Source organism: Micropterus dolomieu, linkage group LG03 (genome assembly GCF_021292245.1).
Source record: "Micropterus dolomieu isolate WLL.071019.BEF.003 ecotype Adirondacks linkage group LG03, ASM2129224v1, whole genome shotgun sequence".
Lineage (NCBI taxonomy): Eukaryota > Metazoa > Chordata > Actinopteri > Centrarchiformes > Centrarchidae > Micropterus > Micropterus dolomieu.
In genome coordinates this window covers 22,866,043-22,878,816 of record NC_060152.1, presented here as the reverse complement: position 1 = coordinate 22,878,816, position 12,774 = coordinate 22,866,043, and the positions used below count along the sequence as shown (strand labels likewise).

Genomic DNA, 12,774 nt, shown 5'->3' with positions numbered 1-12,774 from the left:
GCATTTGTGCCTGCAGATTTTCATTACAAGATCAATGCGGTCCTGCTCATCTAATCTGGTTAATATATCTCTCAGGAACAAAGAGCCAGCTTTTAACAAGATTATGAACTATAGCCTGTGCCAAAGTATCACTACTATTTAATCATCAATAAAGACAGATCCAAGAAAGTGGATGACGACAAGGAGGCAGGATATAATTGCCTAGTGCCTTAGTCAGCTAATTTGAGTTAAGAAAGGCTAAAAGGGGTCTTAGGGAAGGAACTTGTCCCCCCTCAGTTTTAATTGGAATAAAATGACAGTGGTTCCGGCCACTAACCTTCCAATGATTGAACCTTCAGAGGAGTGATTTTGTTGAAGCCTCATTCTCTCTCTCTCTCTCTCTCTCTCTCTCCCCCCCCCCACACACACTCAACCTCCCTGTACCCGGCTGACAATCTTGAGAGGTAATGATTAGATCCAACTATACCAAGCAATGATCCACCAGTGCCACCATCAGAGACCACGGGGAATTACACCAGATGAGCGACTGCTCCTCAGTGTTTCCAATTGTGTTGAACCAAGACTAAAGTACAGCATGACTAAGAATAACGGTCTCTGAAAATATGGGTAGCTATAGGGTTCCACTCCAGGACAGTACAAGACCAACTGGAAACCGTGAACATTAACTAAAAGCTGAAAGTTCCCCTCTCAACAAACCCAGGTAACAAACTTTAGCATTATTAATGCTTTACATGTTTAATGTAGGTAGGTATTCTTTCACATTTTAACCATAGCACTATATCCTTCAACATTAAGTAAGAGTGTACTGGCGAGCACTATAATGAAGAAGACATTACAAACACAAAAAGTACATACTAAATTGACAATGGAGTTTTAAAATGTTTATTAAAAAAATAGAAAAACTTACATAAAAAACAAGGTATACATCTATATGTCAGTCAGTTTCACATTACAACCCATCCTTAAGTACACACACGAGCTGGGGATTTGGTTTGTGGCAATATGATAACAACCCACCTATTATCCTCTAGACGGCTGAATGAAAGCCGCACTGAAAACAAGGGGATTATACTAACTATTGTGTTGACCATCAGTTGGCATCCAGGGTGGTCAAATAATCAGACTTTTGAAATGTGACTCCTATAAAAGAGAATCTGTGATATCCCAAGCTCAAGTCCTCTTATGGATTGGTGTGTAAATTATATAGCTTGGAAACCTTGTCGTGAGTCTAAATATGGGAGAGGAAAATCTCTGAAATGTAAGGGCCTCTTATACAACTGGTTTACAATTATCACCTTTGAAGTAGGGAGAAAGGGGAAAAAAATAAAAATAGATGTGACATGATGCTAATGCTGACAATCATTGACTGCAGTAGGAGCCTACTCCTGGAACATACACCCAGAAGCTGCATGTAAAAATAAAAGCCAAGTAAACCTGGCAGTGCAAATGGGTAATAGAGAAAGCAGACTATGGACAAGAAAAAGGGCAAATTTGGTCATTTAAGAAGGCAGTTAACCTGTTGCTTTAACAGAATCAAAAAGGACATAAGGCAAACACAAGCACTTTGCTGGTAATAAATAGCACCAACTATTTTTGAAATGAATGAGTAAACTCTGCTAAAGGTGAATTTCCTTTAGCAGAGTTTTTCCTTTAGCTTACAGTCTATGAGGAAGAGGAAAAACACCCAAATAAAAGTTAAACTACTGAATAGAGTGATGTTTTTAAAAATAGAACTAGTGGTGGAAAAACATTTGGACAGGCAGTTGGCAAATCTTCAAGTGATCATAATGCAATGGTAAAGTAGACGTAAAGTAAGATGTTGGCATCATGGGATTTTTGGCACATTTCTCATGTTGCTAAACCATAACTCCCCCTTCCGCTGGAAAGCCCCCCCCCCCGCCGTTCCTTCAAGGCCCTTAAATCCATCTATTGCACAGATCAATGTAGTCTTGGAATTAAAAAAAGCAAACTTATTGTGGGGAGAACCCCTAAAATAAAACTAAAATGTGAAAATAAATAAATAAAAGCAAGTCAATATTGCACATAAACGCAACAAACATAAAATAAGGTGGCAATGTTTACAATACAAAACCCCCCAAAACATAATAGTGCCAATGTGACCTAAAAAAAAAAGATTAAAAAAAAATATCCCTCTGTGACAAAAATAGGAGAACAAAAGATAATGGCCGACAAACAACTAAACACACACATGGTACATTCAAACAAGTCATCACAGTTTAAGCACTTGAGACAAGGTCCGTTTTGTGCCATCACACCATAAATATCAAGCCAGCGTTGCGCTGCATAGGTAGAAAGGTAGTGCTTCGCTTCAGTCCAGAGTACAATTTGTAGATGATAGTCCAAGCTGTAAGAGCTCTGACTCAAGAGCATAGCCAATAAGGAGTTGCATGTAGAAGACCAAATGAGCCCAAAACCTATAAGAGCCCAGTAAGAGTCAAAACTTCAAGAAAGACCAGGTTTGATAAATCAGTTCAGTACTATGGCACATAATGTTGCTTTTTAAGATGTTTCAAGTTGCATGGAAACTCATCGGTTTATAGCAGCTGACACTGGTGGGAAGACCCAGTCTGGGAATCAGAGATTCCTCAATCAACTCAAATTCTGTGCTGGTGTGCATCACATTTAGAGGAAGGGCTTCTGACTGGCATCAGACCGATGAGCGACCAAAATAAGCACAATTAAGCCTTCTCAACACCATGACTCATGATGGGCTAAGTGAGGCCTTCAAAAACCAATGCCAGTCAAGTCAAGTAATGCAGCGGCAGTCTTTCATCTGCTCTGGTTGAGAGTAGAAAGATTTTCCCGCTTTCTGCGGCGCCAGGTGTTACGGTTGTACTGCTGCTGGTTCCTGAAACCAGGTGCCGTGTTATGACCCTGGGGAACAAACCGCCGCTGGGGACTGTAGTTACCTTGAGAGTGATGTTGACCTTGGAGGCTGCCACCTTGGTTGTGCTTGAAGCCAACTTTGTGCGGCTCAAGGGAGCCATGAGAATTGGATCTCATGGTGAAAGTGTGACACTGTTGCCCTCCTACCTGAGGATGGTGGAGCTGGTGGAGGGGGCTGGGGAGAGGGCTTGTGGAGTTAGTGTGCTGGGAGACTTGCGCAGCTTGTGACGTGTGACGGTGCACAACACTGATTGAAGGTGGATTCTCATGGTAGAACTGGCAATCAGAGAGCGAGGGAATGGTTAGGTTTTCTGGGAGGGACATCTGGGCCTAAAAAAAATAAATAAATAAAAAAAAAAAAAAAAAGAGGAGGAATGTGAGCTTTTGTCAAATGTATTTTAGTTTGAAAAGCCAAGATAGAGGGAAATGCAATAGCTCCCATGTGCACATTAAACATGTGCATTATATATATTTTCAATTTTAGAATAGAAAAATGAACTCTTTTACTGGGTTAACAGGTTTTACACTGTCTCAATTGGGAAAAATGAAAGTTCATGGTTTTTCCTGCAAAAGAAAAAAAAAACAAACAAAACAAGAGGCAACCTGAGGTGTGGCGTGGATAAAGCCTGCTGGATGTGTGGCCCTCAGATCACTAGCCATCTGGATTACTGAATGGACTGAGGCCAGGGTGAGGGGGTGGAGTTGGATAGCAGCATTACTGTTCGGAGGAGAATCAGACTCCTAGAAAAAGACCCACAGTTTAACAAAGTTGCACAGACGGAGAAAAAACTTCAGCCGCTGATCTTTGGACATGTGATATACAGAGGGTATCATAGTTGTTATGATTTTGTTATTCTGACAAAGATCTTTGTGAATAAATCAAACACTGTATTGATCCCAGAGGGGAAAAGCATCAACATAAATTCAGAACACACTAATGGTTTAACACTATGTGTTGCCAAAGTGGTTGTGAGACACTGAACTAACTGATCTAGTAAATGTTCGAGTAGACAGAATATTTTTTGGCCTTACCATGTCACTTCCAGAGGAGGACGAGAGCGAGCAAGCAGAGGATGATGATGAATGGTGTTGAGGGCTGGGCAGGAAGACTGGAGAAGGTGAGGGGGAGTCGGCACTAAGAGGGGAAGAAGTGTCCCTCTGATCCTCCACAGAAACCAGCATCAGCCGGGCAAGGTCCTGCTCACAGGTCTCTACATCTGCGGCCAAACAGAATACTATTGTCAAAACGGATCTGACGGCATCAGGTATATTTCACCACATATTTAACTCTTTAAGATGGGGAAATATGTTGTCACTTTTCTGGGGGCATCACAAAACACAAATTCAGTCTAAAATTGTCCACAAAGTAGATGCAAACCCAAAGATGCCACAAAGTTACCATGGTTCTCCAGCTTGGCATACTGCTTGGCTCCCCACTTCTTGATTGTCCAGTCCCTGTAGGCCAACACCTCTGGGCTGACTTTGATGATGCGTCCTAAAGTACTGAAACACAGATAGGTATGGTCCATAATACTATCAGGCCAAATAAAATTTAAAAAAGCTGAGAAATTATTTAATTTATGAAGAAACCAACCTGTCATACTCTTTGTTGGGGTAAGAGCGCGCAAGAGAAGACACGCCATGACTCAGCACCATGTAGGCAAAGTCAAACACCTGCTTGACTTGCAGGATGCCATATGAGCTCCTGCCAACGTCGTTTCCTGTGAAGATCAAAATGAAAAGCTTTGGACAATATAATATATACTACAACCCTGGTATGAAACTCCAGTGAAATGTGTAACTGTACTAGCCACATAGGCATAAAAAAAGTGCCTGATCCATCCTATTCTGGAGGCGGACTTGTCAGCCAAATCAGTATCACGAGGACTTCAGTCATACTGAGCACAATTAAGGAAATCATGAAATTACACGAATCCACCCATTTTCTTTTCTCCAGTTTCTTTAGTCTTTCTGAATTTGTTTTTGCAGTTGAACAGCAGCTCTTTATAAACGGTCACACCATGTGTCATGTTTTCCCCCCATGTTAATGCACTGATGGCAGACTGATGGCTAACTATTTGCTACTACACTGATGTCACATCCATTATCCCTCTATATTGATAGGTGCGCCGATAATGTCACGCTCCATGTATTCGTGAATTCAACTCCCAATCTGACCTGGCTGTATTGGATCTTCTATGCAGAGCATGGATGGCCTGTTTCCACTCCCCATGGCCTTGAGCATTTCCTCCTTGGACAGATAAGCCCCTTCATTCTTCACTCTGATGCCGGTTTTCATGTAGTTGAAATTGTGGCCATAAAGCTGAAAGAACTCGATCAGCAGGATGCCCAGGTTGATGTTGGCGCGGCGTGTGTCAATCCGAGGGTGTAACTGTGATTAGCAGGACAAGGAGAACTCATTACCTAGACTTTGAGAGCTGGAGGAACAGTTAATTTGGCAAAAAAAAAATAATGCGATAACAAAATGTGCAGTGTTTTGGATAGACAAAGCATTTTTTGTCACACTTGTGTGTACCTGCAGAAAGCTGATGGCCATTAATATGAGGCTGTAAGAGCTAATTCCTCCAGTGAAGACTTCATTCAGATCCCTCTGAAGTAGGAACTGCTTCAGGACGAAGATCAGAGGCGGCAGAACAGTGTACTTCTACAAGCCAGAAAGACAAACATAACAACCAACCCAGAAAAAAGGGCCACACTATTGAAAATGGCACATACCGACTTACCTTCAGATAGCTTTTGATCAACTGTGCCGCTTTAACAGCAGTCTCTACATTGAAGCTGATGTCCACTTTCACCTCTGTTTCATGGTCAGTAAGCTTAATGATTGGCACCTGAGGACAGATTCAAAGAGTCAAAATATCATGATGCATAATGAACTAATTGACACAACCTCTTTTATTGAGTCACTGGTAGGAACTAGGGGTGTGAAGAGATCTTGAGTCATGTGATATTAAAATGTGACGATATTTCTCGTCAAGGTGAAAAGCCGTCTCACTTATCAGCAGTGTGAGGATGTTAGCATAGAAGACGTTTGTGGGGCAGCGTTTTGAGTACCAGGTGCAAACGGGCGTCAAGACACGACCAATATATTAGCAACATTTCAAAATGCACCTGCATTGTTTTGCATTTTCTGACTTTCAGTCGAATAAAACACAATATTTCCTAGTCATATATATTTTGTCCTTCCTGAAAAATAGTGTTAAATCATCATCATCTGGCCATTATGAACCCAATATTGTGTATCGTCTCATGATAGAAATGTATTGTCACAGTTAGGACCTAATATTAGTTGCAAACTGTGTGGGTCCCCAAAGTGAAAGGACACACTCAACTCCTGGTGACTTACTGTGGCTTTGTCGAGGACCTTGATGGGATATGGGCCGGCCACATTGTGCTTCTTCAGAGCTTGTTCCAGTTCCTGCAGTGGGGGATGGTCCCACTTTCCAAACACCACCAGGTCAATGTCACTAAGAACAAAAACACAAAGTACTTTTATAAAATGTCTTAAGTGTCCTCCCTACACAGTAGATAGTGATGGACAGGTCACAGAAAACACAACATTACAGTCTAATTTTATGTTGTTAAAACTAAAAAGGCAAACTGGAAACAGTGATGACTTGTTTGGAAATGTGCCCAAAGAGGGGGGAAGGGGGCGGCAGACCATAATGTGACAATGAGAGAAGACATTTAGAAGATGAAAAAGAAGAAAAGGTGACCGTTACTGTAGGCTGCAGTGAAGCAACGTGTGTTTGTCTCTTCAACTGAACAAAAGGCAGAAGAGATTCTAAAGGATTGTGTAATTATACAAAGCACCTTGATTAATTAATATAGAAAGAAGCAGTGATTCCAAGGAAATTTGTTTAGGGTGTGGTCATCTTAAAGACCATATCCTAATCTATAATTAATGTGTTGTTGATCTGGGAGTCCAGCACAAATTTAAACCGCTGCCTTATTTCCCCCCACTCAAAAAAATAAAAACACCCCAATTACTGCTAGACTGATAAATGCTTTTGTTTTGTTGTTTATATGCACAACAAATATGTCGAAATGTCAGCGTGTTCCAATATATCTACTCTGACACAGTAATCCTCATAACAACAAGGCCTTGAGAAACAAACTGTATAAACAAACACACTGACAGCACATGACAAAAAGTTCCAAGTAAAATCTTAATTTCCAGCAACCTCGTTGTGCTACTGAACAGTAGTACTGAATACTGTGCGGTATCATATTACTGAAGCTGACAAAAAACATAAAAAAATAATACCCTACAGAAAATAGTGCTCCCACTTCCTTAAAACTATCAATTCAATGAGACATTTCAAAAGGAGGTCAGAATGTACATGGTAGATGCACAAAATAGTACCTTGTTGGAAGGTAAAGTCCTGTGCTGAAGCTTCCAAATATCTCCACCTGCAGAGCACAAGACAAATTAATACAAACCCGATTTCAGCCGCAACACATAATTGTAACCATTATCAATTTGACAGCATCATTGTTTCTGCTAGTTTGACCTTTGTGTGTTGGCTGTTTAGACATTTAAGTGTTTAGCTATATTGGTCCAAAATTTGTTTTATCCCCCACGCACATTCTTTCTTAAAAATCTAATGATAAATAAGTGCAAACTTGATAAAAAGTCACTGCAACTTTGCTGCTTGGTGTGTGTCTCTTTAGCTACCTTAAATCTCTCCTGGCATGTTGTTTTGGTGTGAGAAAGCTCGAATATCTTAAGTGTTCAGTTATCTTTTTATGCCATGGTACCTGTGAAACATGTAGGCTATGCCATGTCCAGATCAACTTTAATTGCATCGTAATTAAGCTAATATTCATTCTAATAAAGCCCTAACTTATGATTTCTTTCTTTGAAAGGGGACAGTGTACATTAATCAACATTCAAACAATGTAAATGAACCCGAGTTAGCTAAAAAGTGCTAATTTTCATCAGTAGTCCCCCAGCCAGTTGTAAAAAAGGCAGCCTTAAAAATAATCACAGGTATAAAATCACAAGATAAAATTACACACAAAACATTATGGTTAAGAAATACAATTCATGTAAAATAATTATATAATATTTGAATGTTCATAGAAAGCATTAGTGCCCACAAGTTTGGCTCTCTACAAGCCATTTTTATTATTTATTTTTTTCCATTCTTTTCATTCAAAAAGAATGGAAAAAAATACTCAAAGACTCTCTGATGGTTTCAGGCACTGTGTTCCATTGCGGAGCTGCTCTTACGGAGAAGACAGGCTGACCAAAAGCTGTTTTTCTCCGGGGGATAATGAGTCTTCCCTCACTGCCCCTCTAGTTACTCTGACCTCACTGGATCTAAAATGTATAAAATCATATAGTGGAGGAGGTGCTAAACCAAGTCTGATTTTATAAATTAAACAGATGTTTTTGAATTTAATGAGATTGTCCCAGATAAGTAACCGATATTTCCTCAGAATACTACAGTGGTGGTAATGGTATGGTTTTTTATCCAGTATTTTTAATGCTTGTTTGTATAATGTTTCTAATGGTTTTATTGTTGTAGAGTGAGTATTGGACCAGCTTATTAAACAATATGTTATGTGGGATAAAATCATGGAAAAGAAATGATTTAGCAGCTTCAGTTGAAAGGAAATCTCTGATGAATCTGAAGTTTGCTAGACTGAACTTAATCCTATTTCTAACTTTTTTGATGTGAGTTTTGAAATTAACGTTTGAGTCTATATGTAATCCTAAATATTTGTATTCTGTGACTACCTGTAATCTTTCTCCAGATGTTAAAATTTCAGGTTTTATATTTATATTGTTTTTTGAAAAGAACATGGTAACTGTTTTGGATATGTTTAATTCTAGACAGGATTGCTCAAGCCAGGTTGAGATCAGTGACATGGCCTCTGTTAGTTTTGAGGCAACTTCCTCTGTGGATTTTCCATGGGCCAAGATAACTGTCATCTGCATACATCAAAGTGTCACAGTTCTTACAGACAGATGGTAAATCATTAATGTATAAACTGAAAAGAATTGGACCTATAATTGAACCCTGTGGAACACCAGTTGATAATAGTAATTAGCCCAATAAAAAATAATATAGGACTTCCTTGCTTGTTAACATTATGTGAATAACTTCAGTAGGCGTTACTAGCCTAACTAAGCGTTACCAACAATCATAACAGTTAAAAATAATACTAACTAAGACGCATAATATGCGAGATGTATGAATTAGAGATATTTTTATGTCGTACTGAAAATTGACTTTGCTAAGGCCAATCAGAATCTGGGTGTGCATGCCTTTCTGTAGTGTTTAATTCTCTACATATTAGTGCCAATTTCTGTATAGTGATAGCAGATATACTTTAATACTGAGTGACCTTATTTTCTGGTCAGGCACCAAAGCCTGCTACAAAAATTTAACATTTATACTACCGCAGCTTGAAAGAGTGGTCTTTAGACAGAAGAAGTCTAATTTACAGTGAGGCCCACTGGGACATCTCTGGGGCACGATTAGCTCAAAATGTTTACATTGACCAGTGAACCAAAAATTCTATTTCTTACAAAGTAAACTATGTTGAACACTCTGTTGGCAACATACAGTGGAACATAATTCACCAATGTTACTTTGGGAATGCAAGGGACGTTAATAAATATTCCATCTGGCCAACTGTTTGGACGTGCAGTGTAAACTAGGCTGTTGATTGCCTGCAGCGTGGCCAAACAGGACATGTAAAGTGCATTAAACCTCCAGCCACACTGTCTGTTGAGTATATAAACAGTGATTTACACAATGTATAACAGTTTGGCAAACTAATATGCAGAGCGATAAATAAAAGACAATACAAGAAATAAAATGTAGTATTAGAAAACAAGGTTACATCATGACAAAACCTGCAAATCAGAATATTCTAATTGTAAATACAATGCAATAAAAAACAATCCTGATGCAGAAATATACTCAAGGTGTAAAAATGTGTCCAGTGTGTGGACTGCTCATGAGTCTTGGTACACACTGGCTCATAAGGAGTTAAAACATCTGATACAGTACCAGAGGGACCACAGGTCCTTTTAACAGTAGAGGCTCAGTGGGTTGACAGTGAAAGGAGAACAATATGGTAACTGGACCAGTTTATCAGGTACACCTGTATGATCTAAAGCAATCCAAGACCACAGCCCTGCAGTCAGCCCCATGTGAGAGAAGTGGTAACTCAACGGTAACAGTCAGTTTGTCATGTATTTAAATGGGAGAAACACATTAGACACATTATGTGTCTCAACATAAGGCAGAGCACTGCAATGTCACCAATTTCCTCCACCTTAAACCGAACAAAGTTGTGCACCAGTACCTCATCCGGTAGAGCGCATACCATTAAGACTGAGTCCCAGGCCCCTTTGCCACACATCTCTCTCTTCTGCCTTTCCTGACACATTCCAATATTAAGGCAATAATGCCCAAAAACAAATCTTAAAAAATAAAACAAAAAACATGAGTTGAATCATCACTTCTCTTACACAACATCAACAGAAACAAACTAAGGGAACTAGTCTTGCTATAGAGAAGTCATGACCCAGGACCATGTCACAGTAAACTATTATCATTAAACTCAGCCTTGTACAACTTTGAGGTTTTAATACTTGATGAAGCTAGAAGCTGCAACTTACTGGGATTGTTTGAAATGGTAATGAATAGGGCAAAGGTGTAAAGAATAGCATGACCTGAAGAGGTGGGTACTGTGGTACACCTGAAGAAATAAAACAAATCTAAAGACAGGTCAGAGTTTTACATACTGTGTAGACCAGACTCTGTTCCCACAGACAGGAATCACAGCTTAAATTACCTCTCCAAGTATCTGCACAGAAACACGTCTATCCTACGGACACTCACCCGAGCCGTGGGCCACAGGTCCTTGATGACGCTTTCTATTCGGTTCACGACATCTCTTCTCATGGCCTCCTCCTCTGGTCTTGGTGACATGAAGTTGAAAAAGTCTACAATTTCTTCATGAAGACTGTATGGAATGAAGGAAAACAGGACACCTAGGATCACGGATTGTTATACAAGGAGGGAAGAAGAAGGTGAGCACTGTATGACCATGGGCTGCATTGCTGGATGTATTCGAGAGTTCAGGTGGAAAGTATTAGGCCTGGGCCTACCAGAGACTACACTACTAACAGACAAAAGGAAATGTTTTAAGCGCTGGGAAAAACAGTCATACATCTGCTCATACAGAAAGTTCACTTAAGATTTTTGCTAAACAATTCAAATGTTTTGTTTTTTTAAAGAAAAAAAAAAAAAAAAAGACATGCAACTCTGACATGCATATTTAATAAATCCAAGTAGATAGATTAGGTCAGATCATCCACTGTGTAGTTGAAGCTGATGATTTTAACAGTTTTCTGAGTTGTTAAAATTGATATTGCAACGTGTAGAAAGAAAATCATACATACATGTCATTAAACAGTGTACATTAACCACTGCTCATTTTGTTGGCTGACCTACTGGAATTTCTTTGAAATACATCCCCAGATCTCACTGTGAGAACCCTTACATGACTTTAATAAAACTCCACATCTCCTTACCCATTAATACCCGGGCTGTACCGCCTGGTTTTCCACAGGCTACAAGAGGAATCTACGTGGTGTCCATTGCAACCGTAAGACAGGAGCGGGTTGATACCGTGGAAAGTGTTGGCCCTGTTCAGAAGCCTCCTGCGGCCGGTTGGATGTGACTGATGGTGGTGGTGCTTGTTCCCATGCTGATTTTTCACCCCGGTGGGGGTGTGGCCGTCAGATTGTTGCATGCTGCGACAGTGTTGCTGAACAGCGTGAAAAGGCGGAGGGGGATGTTGCCGCCTGAGATTGTTCTCGTTCAACTCGTGCTCGCCGTAGTGTAAAAACCGGCTGGCCTCTTCTGCGACGTTTAAATTGTCGATGTGCAGAGAGGAGCCAAAAGGCGAGGAGCTCTCGGCCTCCGAGTCCAGAGAGGAGGAGGACGGTGACAACGAGCCCTTCCTCCGGACACTTCCCCTCTCTCCGCCGCCGTCTCGCTTCGGCAGTTTCCCAAACACAGTCCCCGGCGGCGGCGCTACATTTTTGCAGTACTCGCCGTTTAAGACTGCGGAGTTGGCATTTAGCGCTGCAAAGTTGCGTTGGTGGTGAAGGTGGTTGTCGATGGCGGAGTTTGCTCCAAATCCCAGAGGGGTTTCCCAAATGTGCATCCACAGGGAACTGTCAGGTCCCTTTTGCTCCTGCTGGATCCAAGCGGTCCTGGGATCCATCGGAGTCGAGTTCATCGACAGCCTCTTCACAGGGGGAAACGGCGAGTAAATGAAACACTTTGCAAACAAAATCCTACCGCGTCGGTTTACTTGCTGTCCTCAAAGCGCTTCATGCCTGGAAACTGGTTTGTTTTTTCAAGCGGCTTGTCTAACTCTGCTCCCCACGTAAACCTGCCAGCCAATATGGCGCACCCAGCAGCACGGATCACCTTCTACGCATGTCTGAGGGATTTAAATCTTTGAACACACCCCTCCGGCCTGAGAGATGCGTCAAGTCACTGATACACAGGCCGGAAAACCAGGAAATTTATTTTCTTCCCTCTATGAAAAATAATATCAAACAACACACCAAAGACAGAATTACTATAGACTACAAATATACTTACATTACTCACAGACTATTTTTTTCATATCTTACACGTTTTTATTAATGTGTGTTAATTTATCTATTTTTAAAGCTGTTGCCATAAGCAGGGGTTATGACCATAGACTACACATATAAAAAGGTGATCACCAGTATCTTTACAAACATTTGATCTCACTAAAATAAAGACCAACGCCATTTTATAATTTAATACACATTTATGG

The 12,774-nt window shown here is 40.5% G+C and overlaps 1 protein-coding gene across 1 annotated transcript; it reads right to left on the bottom strand.

Annotated features, from left to right (window-relative positions):
• Window positions 1-866: 866 nt before the first annotated feature.
• LOC123968842 (terminal nucleotidyltransferase 4A-like) lies at window positions 867-12,383 on the bottom strand. Its single transcript, XM_046045828.1, has 12 exons — window positions 11,489-12,383; window positions 10,794-10,917; window positions 7,295-7,341; window positions 6,275-6,395; window positions 5,652-5,759; window positions 5,444-5,572; window positions 5,086-5,299; window positions 4,502-4,628; window positions 4,307-4,410; window positions 3,940-4,124; window positions 3,511-3,648; window positions 867-3,237 (listed from the first exon to the last, which is right to left on the bottom strand). Exons 1-12 carry the CDS (start codon window positions 12,199-12,201, stop codon window positions 2,791-2,793), a joined length of 2,457 nt encoding a protein of 818 aa, XP_045901784.1. The 5' UTR covers window positions 12,202-12,383; the 3' UTR covers window positions 867-2,790.
• Between the last annotated feature and the right edge of the window lie 391 nt (window positions 12,384-12,774).

Coding starts and splice junctions, on each gene's coding strand:
- LOC123968842 (XM_046045828.1), bottom strand. CDS start 12,201: ATGAACTCGACTCCGATGGATCCCAGGACCGCTTGGATCCAGCAGGAG. Junction 5,760..6,274: donor AGGTCCTCGACAAAGCCACA/GTAAGTCACCAG, acceptor ATCTGTCCTCAG/GTGCCAATCATTAAGCTTAC. Junction 3,238..3,510: donor TTATCCACGCCACACCTCAG/GTTGCCTCTTGT, acceptor TATTTTTTTTAG/GCCCAGATGTCCCTCCCAGA.